The sequence below is a fragment of the Leptodactylus fuscus genome, chromosome 5 (genome assembly GCF_031893055.1).
Source record: "Leptodactylus fuscus isolate aLepFus1 chromosome 5, aLepFus1.hap2, whole genome shotgun sequence".
Taxonomy (NCBI): domain Eukaryota; kingdom Metazoa; phylum Chordata; class Amphibia; order Anura; family Leptodactylidae; genus Leptodactylus; species Leptodactylus fuscus.
The window spans coordinates 38563700-38579874 of record NC_134269.1 but is presented as its reverse complement, the minus strand read 5'-3'; the positions used below and the strand labels follow the sequence as shown (position 1 = coordinate 38579874).

The 16175-nt window shown below is 45.2% G+C and overlaps 1 protein-coding gene across 2 annotated transcripts; it reads left to right on the top strand.

The window, feature by feature from the left end:
• The first annotated feature begins 2705 nt into the window (after window positions 1–2705).
• ELMOD3 (ELMO domain containing 3) lies at window positions 2706–15588 on the top strand. 2 transcript variants are annotated; one of them, XM_075272947.1, is made up of 13 exons: window positions 2706–2774; window positions 5087–5222; window positions 6446–6523; window positions 7008–7080; window positions 7594–7653; window positions 7927–7947; window positions 8404–8495; window positions 8608–8731; window positions 9539–9661; window positions 10092–10222; window positions 10339–10415; window positions 12705–12832; window positions 13866–15588. In XM_075272947.1, exons 2-13 carry the CDS (start codon window positions 5211–5213, stop codon window positions 14084–14086), a joined length of 1140 nt encoding a protein of 379 aa, XP_075129048.1. In that variant the 5' UTR covers window positions 2706–2774; window positions 5087–5210; the 3' UTR covers window positions 14087–15588. The 2 variants fall into 2 exon arrangements, with proteins under 2 accessions (XP_075129048.1, XP_075129047.1); XM_075272946.1 differs by having other exon boundaries at window positions 5087–5228.
• The last annotated feature ends 587 nt before the right edge of the window (window positions 15589–16175 follow it).

The following is a 16175-nucleotide window of genomic DNA, read 5'->3' as shown; positions in this document are numbered from 1 at the left end:
TTAGCTATAAGGGGAGACACCTATAAGCAACTTTAGTGTGAATTTATCTTCAGGCATAGGCCTGTTACACATGATCATGAGCGAGTCGCAAGCTATGCGTTCAAGGGATCCTAGCATTGGATACTTTTTTTTTTTTTTTTTTCTTCCTAACACATAGGAATAGCATTAAGAAAGGCTATTCCTCTCCTACCTTGTGTGTCTTCTCCGCACCACCGTTCGGTAGAAATCCTGATTTTCTTCAGTATGCAAATGTGTTTTCTCACAGAACTGGTCCCCAATGGTGCACGAGAAATCTCCAGCCCTGCCTCCATCTTCTTCTGGAACGCCCTCTCCCCATGTCTTCTTCCATCCTGGGTTGCAATCTTCTAGGCCTCGGGCAGAGCCGTCTGCGCATGCCCGGGCCACAAGAAAATGGCCGCTTACACCAGCTTACTGTGATGGCGATGTATTGCCTCTTATGGATAAATGTTTAGAAGTTAGAAGGTTTAGAAGTTAAGCTCATGAGCCATATACCAGGAGAACTCTAGGTATAAACCAAGGCCAAGCCTTTGATACCATTTGTCCTCAGCCTGACTCCGACTCCTTTATCAATGGCTGACTAAAGTAAAGCTCCTCTAATTCACGAACAAAGGCAGTCTAATTATACATTATTAATAACTATGTAATATAAATGAAGATCATTAACCATATATAGTGGAACTGAATCGGGAACTGTTTTCTGATTCCAAAGCCCTGGTATAATCTAGTTATTGCAGGTCTGTAGACCGCTATGACTGACGTAGCCCACCATTGGAGACTCCATTGCAGAGACCGCCGAAAATCAGCAGACCTCCGCCGCTTTCAGTTACAATGTCTATAATGGGGTTTGCCGGGCTCTGTGTGTATCCACCATTTTAGCAGTCTGGCTCTCTGTTGGGGGACCCGAATGATGGAAGGAATGGAGTTTGTGTGAACCTAATGTAAGGAGCGAAGGCTAGATCGGCACTGACTAAATGGGTTCAGGTGTGTAAGGACGTGCCCCGATTACCTTTGACAAAATTATATAGAAACAGAATTGCTTAAAGGGGTTGTCCCATCACAAGGATCCTATCTATACTGCTTGTTAATGTGGATGTAAGACTTTTCCTAAATACACTGCTTCAGCACAACTGCTTTGTTTGTCCACTATCTTACTTTATTCATTTTTTTCTGACACATCCCTTGACTTATCTGGTCATAAGTCAAGTGATGTATCTGCTGCTCTGAGGAGGGAGGGAGGAGGGGCTAAGTGCACGGGAGCGAGCCTGGGAGTGGGGGGGGGTAGTTTACCCTTTGGGGGGAAGGAGCCGCCAATACAGACCCGGCATCTGCTGTAATAGATGCTGGGTCTGTGGCTTCATGCACGGCAGGAGCATAGCAATGTTGCAGGCATCTGTGCCAGCGTCTACACTCCCCGGAATCCACCTCTCTATTACAGCGGATGCCGGGTTTGTATTCACATATGCAAAGCCAGCGGCGAGATGTCACTGGCCCTGCGTGCACGCTCATAGATGGTGAGACCAGTCTAGCCTTCACAATGCCAATACAGACCCGGCATCTGCTATTATAGAGAGAGGCGGATGCCGAGTCTGTATTCGCATTGTGAAGGCTAGACTCGTCTCACTATCTATGAGCGTGTACGCAGGGCCAGCGGCATCTCGCCGCGTGGGCTTTGCATATGTAACCTCGCCCACCAATGACGCAACAAAGCAGGAAGACAGAAGATTTTACAGCAACGAAGACTGGTGAGTATGCGACGTGGGAATACCCCTTTAATATGACTTTTTATTATTATTATTATTATTGTTTATTTATATAGTGCCATTAATTCCATGGTGCTTTACATTTGGGGGTTACATACAATACACAAAATATACAGGTAGATATAATACTAACAGTGACCGACTGGCACAGTGGGGTAGAGGGCCCTGCCCGCGAGGGCTTACAGTCTATGGGGACATTTCCAGGAGGAATAACAGAGGAACGGCACAATACAGAGTTCTAAGAAAAGCACTGATATATGAAATGGCAGAGTTTCTAGTAATCCCCTGGAATCTACAGTAATACGGCTATATGTGAGCCCTGAGATGAGAAGGGGCGCAGTCCTGAAGAGGTTAGGACTACACAAGTGTGTACAGACACCAACCATAATAGTGAGGGAGGAGACATTACATCACTAGATGCTGTTACTATAGGGACAGGGCCTACTGGGAGTATACAGTGCCAGCTACTGGTATACAACCTACGAACTGCGCCAGTATCTATATATACAGGTGCAAGTCCTGGAACATGAACTCTATCAGTCCCACAGAAGGGAGGGGATGTGTAATATAGATAGTATACAGTGATGCATACAGAGATACCCCAAACCCTTCACACGGGGATATATCATATAATTCTGCATCTATCACTGCTCGCAATCCTGTATCTAGATCGCTCTTATCGTCAATGTCCTCCACTCAGCAGACATATTACCGTAGGCGTTCCTGATTAAATGTAATATAATTCAGTCTCCAACAAAATGGCCGCCGCGCTAGTTCTTTGCTTGTAAGACCGGAGACAGGAATAAAGCAAGTAACGGTTACACCTCTGGGTCTGCGAAGCGGAGGCTTCTGGGAACTGTGGTCTACCTCATCGTCTTTAGCACGATGTGATGTCCTTGTTGAACTACCCTTCCCAGGATGCAGTGCGCGGCTTGGTTGCCAGGACTCGAGAAAGTTGATGATGGCCGCAGAGATTGGAGGGAGCTATGAGGGGTAAGAGCTGGACTAGGTATCGGGAGGGCAGCTGGGGCTCCTCTAGTGCCGTCATGTATGATGGCAGATGTGTGCATACTCGGCTGTGTGCGTGCTCTGTGCGGGGGCAATGCTCTGACTGTCCCTGTAATGGGGATTATTGCAGGGGCTGACCTGTATACAGCCATGATCTGGTCACTTCATGCACTTCTCTATCTCACTAATAACTGTGCAGTGCTAATTGCCTATTAGTCACTGACTACAGATCCCAATTATAAAGTGCATGAGCTGCAGCGCCACCCTTAGGTTAGAAATAGATGCACTGATATAAATAGGGTATTCTGTCCCCCTGAACACTACAGCAGCTCAGGGACATTGGTCAGTCTATGCTGGTTTAAACCGCCCCAAAGATGCCCCCTCCCCCACTTAAAGCCTATATGCCCTAATAGGATGTCTTTTTACACTAGGGGTTGGGGGACCTCATTGCCTTATAACCCAAAGCACTCTGTTTTTTGCCATCCAAGTTATTTCTCTAGCAAATGTGTGAACAGAGCCAAAGGCTACCAGTAACCATATTAGTGCTTATTTATGTGACCCGCTTTGATGGCCTTGTGCCGGCATGTGATTCTGAGCTGAGGATTGTTAAGAATCTGCAACAGATCTGCAAATTTATCATGGATTTTGTTGTGAAATTTGTGCAACAAGTGACGCTGAAGGCAGGGACTCCCAGCATCATGGTGATCAAAGAGTCCTTGCCTCCTTGTGTCTCTACTGTCTATTATATACAGTGCAGGGACTCCCAGCATCATGGTGATCAAAGAGTCCTTGCCTCCTTGTGTCTCTACTGTCTATTATATACAGTGCAGGGACTCCCAGCATCATGGTGATCAAAGAGTCCTTGCCTCCTTGTGTCTCTACTGTCTATTATATACAGTGCAGGGACTCCCAGCATCATGGTGATCAAAGAGTCCTTGCCTCCTTGTGTCTACTGTGTATAGTATACAGTACTGTACAGTGCAGGGACTCCCAGCATCATGGTGATCTATGCGTCCCTGCCTCCTCGTGTCTCTACTGTGCATATTATATACAAGGGGTGGGCAACCTTCGGCACTGCAGCTGTTGTAAAACTATAACTCCCAGCATGCATACTTACTCTACTCTTCTTGGAACTCCCAGCCATGGAGGTAAATGGAGTATGTTGGGAATTGTTTCACAGCAGCTGGAGTGCTGAAGGTTGCTGAGCCCCGTTATATACAGTACAGTGCAGGGACTCCCAGCATCATGGTGATCTATGCATCCCTGCCACCTTGTGTCTCTACTGTGCCTTTTATATACAAGGGGTGGGCAACCTTCAGCACTCCAGCTGTTGTAAAACTATAACTCCCAGCATGCATACTTGCTCTGCTGTTCTTGGAACTCCCATGGAGGTGAATGGAGCATGCTGGGAGTTGTTGTTTCACAACAGCTGGAGTGCCAAAGGTTGCTGAGCCCTGTTATATACAGTACAGTGCAGGGACTCCCAGCATCATGGTGATCAATGAGTCCTTGCCTCCTTGTGTCTATACTATGTATATTATATACAGTACAGTGCAGGGACTCCCAGCATCATGGTGATCTATGAGTCCTTGCCTCCTTGTGTCTCTACTGTCTATTATATACAGTGCAGGGACTCCCAGCATCATGGTGATCTATGAGTCCTTGCCTCCTTGTGTCTATACTATGTAAATTATATACAGTACTGTGCAGGGACTCCCAGCATCATGGTGATCAATGAGTCCTTGCCTCCTTGTGTCTATACTATGTATATTATATACAGTACAGTGCAGGCACTCCCAGCATCATGGTGATCTATGAGTCCTTGTGTCTCTACTGTCTATATTATATACAGTACAGTGCAGGGACTCCCAGCATCATGGTGATCTATGAGTCCTTGTGTCTCTACTGTCTATATTATATACAGTACAGTGCAGGGACTCCCAGCATCATGGTGATCTATGAGTCCTTGCCTCCTTGTGTCTATACTATGTATATTATATACAGTACAGTGCAGGGACTCTCATCATCTGGGGGTCACGCTGGAAATCTGCCTGATGTGCATGAGACCTAATAGTCTGGCCAATGCACATAATGATCCTTCTCATTATGCCATGTCCCTTTCCCCATCATTGGGGTTCACTCTCCAGTCCTGCCCAGCGTTATATCAGTAGGGGTTTGCTAGAAATGTTTTCAGTCCCCAGAATCCTATTCTCTCATCCCAGGAGCCTCTTGCTATTCCATAGACTTATGGGATGTATTTTTCTGCCTTTGCTCATTTTTGCATCTTTCCCAACTAGACGTCTTCTGCCGACTGCCCAGTTCAGCCTATAATGGAGACTGCGACATCAGAATGGAGCGTGAAACTTGCACAACTATAAGTAGAGAAGCCCTTTATTTGCACTGACTAGACCAGGATGAAGCATGGATAGTGAGGTACGGGTAACTCCGATCACATGACCCGCTGTGTTTCCTTCTGTTTCCAGCCAAGTGTGTGTCTGAGGGTTCTCTGCTTCAAGCAGTCTCTATTATTTAGAAGGTTTTCTGACAATAAACTGATCATTCAGAATCCACCGCAACCACTAGTGATCAGCTGTAATCTGTGGGGAGAATTGATAGTGTTCGTGTTCAGTTGCATCGCCTCCAGAGGAAAATGAAAGGGGTTGTGCAGGATTGCAAAAAAAAAATAAAAATACTATAAAAAAAGCCACTTTCTTATTGAAACAGTGCCTCACCTGTCCTTGAAGTGAATGGGACTGAGCTGGTATAGTGGACAGGTGCGGTGCTGTTTTTGGAAGGAATCCTGGAAACCCCTTTTAGCATTAGTCAGAGTCCATGTAAATCAATAGTATGTCTCATACATGACAGGGGCTCCAAACCATGAGACAATTCTTGAGACTGCTCTCGACTCTGGTTAAGAAACACGGATTTTAACCCTCACTCTTAAAGGGGGTATTCAGGTCAGAAGTTATTCCCTATCCACAGGATACAGGTTAACTTGCTGATAAATGGGGGTCTGACTACTGAGACCCCACTGATCATGAGAACTGAACAGGTTACAAATGAGTGCCGCCACTTCATTCATTTCTATGGGCACTGTACTTCAGCTGTCTCATAATAAAGGAGTGCTCTGTCCTATCAGCTGACTATATCCTTATGGGAGGAATATGCAAGATGTAAATAGGGAGACTGTGCCTCTGTTATGCTGCCCCCTATAGGAAGCACCCTGAACATCATGCCCGACTTTCCCAGAAGCCTTTACTGCATAATGTGGGATTTTTACCAAGTTAGTTTCTCAGCTACGGACGGCTGTTTCGGTCTGGTTGGACCTCGTAAGCGCAGCGTAGAGAGAACTGACTTGGTAGAAGTGAAAGGCTGAGAGACCAGATTATGGGGATAATGTCACTCCTTAAGAAGAGACCACCTATTAGGTGTGTGGAGACTTATACAGCCATAGTCGCTCCACTGTAAGGGATCATGGGAGGAATATGCAAGATGTAAATAGGGAGACAGTGCCTCTGTTATGCTGCCCCCTATAGGAAGCACCCTGAACATCATGTCCGACTTTTTCCCAGAAGCCTTTACTGCATAATGTGGGATTTTTACCAAGTCCGTTTCTATATCCTTATGGTGACACTAAACTAGTTTTCTCCTAACAGGTATTGAATGGTTGGGCTGTGAGCCCTGATGTTCACCAAACTCACAACAACTTCCTGCCAGCCATCAAATCGATGCCAGTAAGTGACGACCAAGGCTACATTTGTATAGTATTAGGTGTCTTGTTACCCCTACTAATAATAGGGTGCAATTTCCGAAGACCCATCAATGCTACCCATGATATAGAGAGAATGCACCTTAATGTTACATATTGTGCAGTATAGTAGGAAGCCACATTACATCATCTGGTCCTGAGCAGTTCCGTCCATCATAGGCGGTTATATTGGTGTATATGTGGTGGCGAATGATTGGGAAAGAGCGGTGGAAATGGCTCTGCCTATGGTCAGTGTTTCATCAGAGCTTTGCTGAACCTGGATAGTAGCCCATGGATGGAATCAGATCTATTTAAAGGCACTGATATGCGCCCCCAGTGGAGGGCCCAGGTATAGGTTTTCCACTGGGGCTCCAGTCTTCCAAACCTCATCTCCGCTAATATGTTACATATGCTGATACACATTGTGATCTATCACTATCTGATATCTAATACACGGTCTCCATCTTTAGATCTCTGCTGTGAAACAGAACAGTGTTTTACAGACCTTGGTGAACAAGAGTGAAGAACCTGAGAAGGAGCCTGGTAAGTTACGCTTATGTCATCTTCCCATCATATCAGTTTACATGACACTCTTACTGGCTTTATTGGGTGCTGCTTTTCATTTTGGAAATCCAGCTGATGTATCGAGTCTTATCTGTAGAATTATTTCTCCTCCAAAATGAAGAAATCTGTCTGTCTAGTGCTGACTTGTAGTTCAATGTGTGACCTGTGAAAGAGACTTGCAACGTGATTAGGGGCATGACTTACTTGATGGCAACCTATAGGTGGCACTAGAGAGAGAGTTGATAGCCGCTGTGCATGATCTAGAGCAGGGGTAGGGAACGTACGGCTCTCCAGCTGTTGCAAAACTACAACTCCCAGCATGCATACTTGCTCTGTTGTTCTTGGAACTCCCATGGAAGTGAATGGAGCATGCTGGGAGTTGTAGTTTCACAGCAGCTGGAGAGCCGAAGGTTCCCTACCCCTGATCTAGACGTTCTCCTAGACCCTTCTCCGTTACTCTCCTACTTCTTAATGCATTTATTTCATTTGCAGAAAGTGAAGACTTGCTCAGAGCCGAGCAGGAATGGGATGCATTGGAAAATATCCAGACAGGTCCGTTTACACTCATGTGATAATGTCTTTTGTTAACTCTCTATAGCTGGGAATATATTTAGTACTGGGTGTGATCCAAATTGTATGTAAGGGAGAATGATAGATACTGCGTGTGAGTGTGAGCTCTGTGATAGTAAATCCTACACTCCTAATACTGACCCAGATAACAATTCACGTTCCTTATACAATATTCACTTACAGTTTGTCCATGTCCTATGTCTTCCCCTTACAGATTCCAGTAAAATCTAAATTTATCTCTGGTTTCTTTTTCAGAATTGTACTGCAAGAAATCTGGTATGTATAAATCTCTTGTGAACTGCTCAATTTCTTTTGTTGTTGATCTGTCCACCTAAATTCGGTGCAAGTCACTGGCAATGTAATGTCTCATGCCCCTGCCAATGGCTGTAAATGGGTTGGGGCCACCTGTACCCGATGGAATGGGGCAGATAAAAGAAGGACTTGTACTTCTCCCTCCTGCTAAATCCAATCCTGGCTTTGTGTCGCAAAATCGGCAACAAAAGCCACAACTTTTCTGCAACTTGTGGCCTCCAGTCTTAAAGGGATAGGTCATCAGTATTTTAAAAAAAACAAACACTTTTTTTTAGGCTGGAAAATAGCTCATGACGTTGACCTGGGTCCTGTTTTGGTGGGACAGTTACTGTAGCGGGAGTTGAAGGTTTAGCTGAGACCTAGGGCTGTATGTATACGATGAGAATGTTTTTATTCCCCTTATACTGTGTCTGTATACAGGGCTTCTGGGGGTTCTTCCTGGACAGACGCCTTTGATCTCCTTCAATGAAGCACTGCAATACTTCCAGACAGCAGACCTGTCAGAATACATGGTACGCAGCTCACTAAAATAACTAACATGTACAAAACAAACTCCCATGTTTGTAGATGTGAACATAAAAAAATGGTGTCATTGTGAGACATTTGTATGATTTATATTTCCAGAAAAAGATCCAGCCCACAGTCCAGCGCTCAGGGTTGTCTGCAGTCGGTCATCTACTGTTCGGACCCCCTCGGCTCCATAGAGATCTGCATGCCGAGAGGGACTTAGTACTGACCATAGCACAGTGTAAGTATATGATCTCTAGACAGGGGATACTAGCAATGGCCTATCCTTAGAATAGGACGTCAATATTACATCTAGAAGGGTCTGACAGCTGGGAACCCTGCAGATCACCCATACCATAATGTGTCTCAAAGCATTGTTTACATTGCAGGAGCTGCCCGGTTTTCTCACTATAGGGTGTGTAGAGGTTTGTGTAGGTACCGCAGCGCTGCCGCATAGACTTCAATGGGCAGCTCTGCAGCACAAAAACCACTCCACTACAGTTTGTATGGCATGGCTGCCGGTATGTACACAATGCTGTGAGCCGCACTATGGTATGGGTGATCTGCAGGGTTCCCGGGTGTCAGACCACATGTTATGGCTGAGTGTGCTTGTATTGTCATTGAAGAGAGAAGTAAATCTCTGCCAGACTGCTTTGGTGACAGATTAATTTAAGTGAAAACAAAGGATTGTACGTCTTGAAATCCAATCTGCCTAACCCTTTAGATGCTGGGGTTGAGTCAGAAGGACCCTATACACAGTCTGTCTGTCCCATTGACATTAGCAGGTTCAGCCATCATTTAGCTAATGTGTACGGCCACCTATCAGAATCAGCAATCTGGTGAACCTGGGCTCTTGAATGATGATATAGATATATATTGTATATATATTGTTATGCAGCTCTGAGAACGTGCCACATGAGTGAATTTAACTCTTTAGCATGTGTTCAGTGAAGAATGGAGAATCTATTAAATGGCAGATTGATTTAGACAGTAAAATCCCACCACTAGTGATGTTATGTTATATCCCATATCTCTTCTACATACATAGGTCCTCTAGATAATGGTCAGCAGGTTCATGTTAGAGTGCTGCAGACCATATACAAGAAGCTGACTGGTGCCAGGTTTGACTGTCCTCTATATGGATCACACTGGGAGCAACTGGGATTCCAAGGTGAGCTGATGGTTTGGTGGGTGGTGGGTAGATGTAGGGGAGAATGTATAGTAGCGGTAATGCCACTGAAGATCCTAAGGGTAGGTCATCATTATGTGATCTGTCGGGGTCCAATACCCGGACCCCACATAGATCAGATGTAGCAGTAGCCTCTGGGTGCCGGCAGCTGATAGTGGGTGGGCAGAGTGTGCAGCACAGGACAGGAGCTTGTCCGCTACATGGCGGGAACAGCGCAGGAGCTTGTACACTACATGGCAAGAGCGGCTCTGGCTATCCATTAGGATCTTCGGGCACCTGGAAGCTCCTACAACAGCTGATGTGTTGGACCTCCACAGATCACATATTGATGACTTATCCTTTGTAGAGGTCATCAGTATGGAAACCCCTTTAATAACCTACAATTTCAGACAACTTATGTTTTCCCCTACAGGTCTGGATCCTGGTACTGACTTGAGAGCAGCAGGTCTGCTTGGTCTTATGCACCTGTTGCACATGGTGATGGAACCCAAAACACTGCCTTTGGCTCATGACATTTTCCGCCTGTCGCAGCACCACAGACAGGTCTCTGTTCCTTACAATGTATATGTGCTATTGTTATTAGGACTATAACTCTCATTTCTTGCTCATTCACATATTATACAATCATTCTGAACATACTGCTGTGTATTCTCTTCCAGAACTTCCCGTTTTGTCTCATGTCCCTTAACATCACAAGAATCTGTATTCAGGTTCTGAGGGAGGAGCGAGTGAGCAGGTGAGTGACATGTTATATTCTGATGTAGCAATGCTGAGTTTTTTTGTTATAGGATTGTTTTGTCAACCTGTAATATTATCAAAAGTTAAATAAGATCTTTCATGACCTCATCAATATGCGGTATTATAATATTACACTCACCGGCCACTTTATTAGGTACACCATGCTAGTAACAGGTTGGACCCCCTTTTGCCTTCAGAACTGCCTCAATTCTTCGTGGCATAGATTCAACAAGGTGCTGGAAGCATTCCTCAGAGATTTTGCTCCATATTGACATGATGGCATCACACAGTTGCCGCAGATTTGTCGGCTGCACATCCATGATGCGAATCTCCCGTTCCACCACATCCCAAAGATGCTCTATTGGATTGAGATCTGGTGACTGTGGAGGCCATTGGAGTACAGTGAACTCATTGTCATGTTCAAGAAACCAGTCTGAGATGATTCCAGCTTTATGACATGGCATTGCATTATCCTGCTGAAAGTAGCCATCAGATGTTGGGTACATTGTGGTCATAAAGGGATGGACATGGTCAGCAACAATACTCAGGTAGGCTTTGGCGTTGCAACGATGCTCAATTGGTACCAAGGGGCCCAAAGAGTGCCAAGAAAATATTCCCCACACCATGACACCACCACCAGCCTGAACCGTTGATACAAGGCAGGATGGATCCATGCTTTCATGTTGTTGACGCCAAATTCTGACCCTACCATCCGAATGTCACAGCAGAAATCGAGACTCATCAGACCAGGCAACGTTTTTCCAATCTTCAATTGTCCAATTTCGATGAGCTTGTGCAAATTGTAGCCTCAGTTTCCTGTTCTTAGCTGAAAGGAGTGGCACCCGGTGTGGTCTTCTGCTGCTGTAGCCCATCTGCCTCAAAGTTCGATGTACTGTGCGTTCAGAGATGCTCTTCTGGCTACCTTGGTTGTAACGGGTGGCTATTTGAGTCACTGTTGCCTTTCTATCAGCTCGAACCAGTCTGGCCATTCTCCTCTGACCTCTGGCATCAACAACACATTTCCGCCCACAGAACTGCCGCTCACTGGATGTTTTTTCTTTTTCGGACCATTCTCTGTAAACCCTAGAGATGGTTGTGCGTGAAAATCCCAGTAGATCAGCAGTTTCTGAAATACTCAGACCAGCCCTTCTGGCACCAACAACCATGCCACGTTCAAAGGCACTCAAATCACCTTTCTTCCCCATATTGATGCTCGGTTTGAACTGCAGGAGATTGTCTTGACCATGTCTACATGCCTAAATGCACTGAGTTGCCGCCATGTGATTGGCTGATTAGAAATTAAGTGTTAACGAGCAGTTAGACAGGTGTACCTAATAAAGTGGCCGGTGAGTGTATATACTGCTAGAGGACGACAGTGCACTAAATTTAGCGAACTCATGGCTTTCCCTGCATGCAGCCTGGTGCTTGGAGATATTAGTGCCGTTAGTTTCAGCACTGATATCTCCCCACTGTCAGAAAGGCTGACTTTACAGGCTAGCATCATCACTTCCATAGACTTGTACTGTTAGGGTGACAGTAGCAATGACGCTGGGCTGTAAGGCCAGTCTTTCTGACGGTGGGGAGATATCAGTGCCAAAAGTAACAACACCAATATCTTCGGCACTATGGCGCATATCGGGAAAGGTCCTATTATAAGAGTTTTATTGAAATTCAGCTCAGTTACATCTTTGTGTATGACTTGCAAGATGTTCTCTAGTTTCAGAAGCCGTATACAAACAATGGCGACAATTTCAGCGGTGCAGTCATGTCATGTGAGAATCATTGTTACGTGCTGCAGATAGCAGTGCAGGACCAGGACTCATCTGCTGTCCATCTGCTCTATCAGTCCATTGTTGGGACTCCTGCTTTGGGACTAGATGAGCCTGAATAGAGAGTTGCTCTATAATCTGATTATTCTACATATATGGTACATGGTCCTGGTCTCTCAACCTATGCTGTTGTATATATTCATCAAGGCCCAGATTCCCTTCTGGCGGTCAGAAACATCTGGAGATTTAAGGAGGAGATAGAAGTGGATTACAGCTGCTTCTTTCTTCTCTTTCCAGCATGTATAGCAGTCACGGAGCACCATGTAGTCATTGCAGGAAGCAGAAGTGATCTTGGACCTCCAACCATGTGATCACTGAGTGTATCCAAGCATAGTAGACCCAGAACAGCTCTGCCAGTGACTAAAGTCACCACATGAGCCATGACTGGGGCAACTATGGATGTAAACACACAATTGGTTAAGGGGTTAAATATGTACATTATTCCCCTGTACTTCTAGGGAGTGTAACCGCAGACAGCAGGTGTTTGCTGTGCTCAATGACCTCTACGTGGCCATTTACTACCATCTCTTTCATTTGTGGAAGACACAGAACAAAACCATCAGCGATTCCGGCTTTGTCCTTAAAGGTGAGTTGAGGGCTTCACCCCCCCGCCTGATTCATGTATACCTCACACTGTATATATTCATGTCTTGTACGTCTGGGCTGGACGTCTTATGACCTTTCATCATATGTTTTCAGTAGACTGCAGGTATATCTCCGATCACATAAATCCATCTTTCACCCTGTAAATCTATACGTACCCGGGGCAGAATACTGTAATGAAGCCCAGCTGTTATATGTCCTGGTAGCAGGGCTGCCCTACACATGTCCTCTGCCTCCATGCTGCTTTCATTAGATTGCCTCTATGCTGCGTTTGTCATGGGACTGACCTTTTAGGAAGAATAAAAAACTACACCGCAATTTCCTTACTGTATTCTCCATATAGAAGTCATTATGTCAGCATAATCTTTGTTCTCCATAGATATTTTTTTTCCCCTTTTAGAGGTATACAGTATTGTATATTGTTTATATTGGCATGGTCAGCGCATGTACTTTATGTTGTTAAAGGGGTTATCCAATTCCTAATATTGATCCTTAGGATAGGCCATCAGTATTACATGTCAGACACATATTTGCTGTACCAGCTGCCGCCTTCTAATATTGATCGACTATCCAGCAGTCCATCACTCAGGACCCCCACAGATCAGCTGCTTATGTGAGCATGGCTCCCAGTAATGCTTACATTGAAGTAGTATGCAGTTCCTAAACCCACTGCATCCCTTTATATGGTGAATGAGTTCTTGCCATAAAAACTTTACCAGGAGCTGCTCTGACCCTGAGCAGCTGATCTGCGGGGATCCCAGGTTACATAGTAGATGAGGTTGGATGAAGTCCAACCTATAACCCTACAATCCCCTACAGTGTTGATCCATGATGAACCCCATGAGGCTCATGCCAATTGCCCCATTTCAGGGAAAAAATTCCTTCCCGACTCCAATCTGGACCGTCACAGATCTAATATTGATAAGTCGTCAATATTAGAAAGTGCATAGCCCCCTTTATAGCAACAGATGGGTAGTAACCAATTCACTATTACTGATTCTTCTTTCCTAATACAGAGGTTGAGGTTCTCGCCAAGAAAAAGCCCAAAGAACTTTTCCGCCAGTTAGATGCCCATCTGAAAGAACGGCCTCTACCCAAGGATCTGCCCCTCGAGATCTGGACACATCACCCCGCAGATCAACGGATTGAAAATCATGATGGGGGCCCTGCCCAGGCAGGGGGAATCTGTTTCACAGGGGTCTGTGAGCAGCAGGTGCAAGAGGATAGGCTTATCTGAGACTGCGGGCATGCGGTGGGCACAGTGGTAATACTTGATGACATTGAAAACCAGCTGTTAATTTGCTCAGCAATTTTATCGTTATCCATGTCTGCATTGAAGTACATTGAGGAATGTAGACCGCCGTATTGGATGACGGTTTGTTACTGCTTATGTAAGGCGTAGTGTATAGGTCACATGTAAAAATTTCCATACATGTGCTATGATCTAAGAATGTACAATGCTCAGGGCTTCACATCCAGGCTGATCATAATGCAGAAATCCTATATGGCACATACCCATCAGTCAGGGTGAGGGCAGAAGAAAGCTCTATTTCTGTAATGTAGATCAGCTTTGATCTTTATATAGTTTGTGATTTCGAGACCAGATCTCGAAGTTTCCACCACATTGAGAATGATTTTGATCTGCTCGCTGTCTGAGCCATGACTATTCCAGGGAATTTCCATGCACATCTGGCTTACATCTCACTGGCCACCAGCAACCGGCAGATAAATGTTAATTCATCTGTCAAGGATCCCCTGTTGGTTTCTTTCCCTAAGGACCGGTTTCTAAGATGATGCATCCTTCTCTGTAATGTGAAAGGTTGGTGACAAGTTCAGGCGAGTCTAAACGGGGTTAAGCTTCTAGTGAATGTGTTTGTTAGCTCCAAAATTCTCACTTGAATATTTATTTAATATAGCTTTATTGCAATGGGATTTTCAGATAAGTGGCTCCAAATCCCAAGGAAACCTAAATTTATTGCATTTTGCAGCCACCACTAGGGGGAGCTCATTACCTATATATTGGACTAGAAGACGCAATGCAGTGAGCGCCCATGCTCTTCTAGAGTGTGGGGTGTCCAACCCATGGGTCAGCGCTGCTAGTTGTGATCTCCGACCTGCGGAACGTAACGTCTGATGGTTGCTGTTTTTGTATGGAGCTCCCTTTCACTCGAATGATAAAGATAAGTCGTCAATATCCAGTCTTAAATATCCCCTTTAACTAGTGGAAGTGTTTTATTGCAGCCCCTTGAAGTAGAAAAATATCACAATGTGACCCTCAGACCAATGAAAAAGGTCAGCACCCCAATCTAGAGTCTTATGAAATATCTGTACAGAGAGTTTGGAGTTCTGTATCAGAAAATTGGGGCTCTGACCCCTATAAAGATTGTAGAATTTTCAAGCCTAAAAATGACACCTATGTCTAATGTAATGTATGTAACAAGACGACTGAGAAGGGTAAGTTAAGAGGATTTTGCCTCAAAATCGGCGCCAAATTCGATCCTTAATGGGAGGCCGGATGGGTTGAAAGGGAAAAGGAAAAGTAAGGTGGGAGTCCGCCTTAACGTCCTCTCCTATTTCTGCCATGTGAACATACACAAAGATAAATGTCTTTTTTTTTTTTTTTTCTTCTAAAAATTGTCAGTAGAGCTGAACTGCAGTACCAGATACAACCCATGGACAAGTGTGGCGCTGTTTGTAGAAGAAAGCAGCAATGTCTTTCTAAGGGCGCCTTCACACGGCGTAAGCGCTCGGCTCATTCCGAGCCGTACACGCGAGCGCTTCTAAAGACTTCCCATTCACTTCAATGGGAGCGTGTGTAAATCTGGCTTTACGAGCGCTCCCATTGAAGTGAATGGGAAGTGTTTAGAAGCGCTCGCGTGTACGGCTCGGAATGAGCCGAGCGCTTACGCCGTGTGAAGGGGCCCTAAGACTGAACAACCTGTGAAGGATTTGATGTCCAGTCCTATTGCTCCCCTCGATATAAGCGGCACCGGTAATGCCCACCAGCTGCCGCCGCTCTCCCGGTTACCTCCACAGATACTGTAACTTGCACATTCACCTGAATGTTTCACTAGCCCATTTATCGTACACGGTTACCCACTAGCCATTCAGCTGGGCACCTGTTGATTTGGCTTTGGTGCTGAATGGGTGTATGTTCACGTTTTAGTCACACGTGCGGCAGATTTTGCCCGTGTGCAGGCAGTTTTGCACTTTTGAGGCATCAGCAGCCATTTTGTTGTAGTCCACATTAAATGACCTGTTTATACGAGGAAATAATGAAGCAAATAAATAGAATGTGAATAGATGGGGATGGGATAGATTTTATT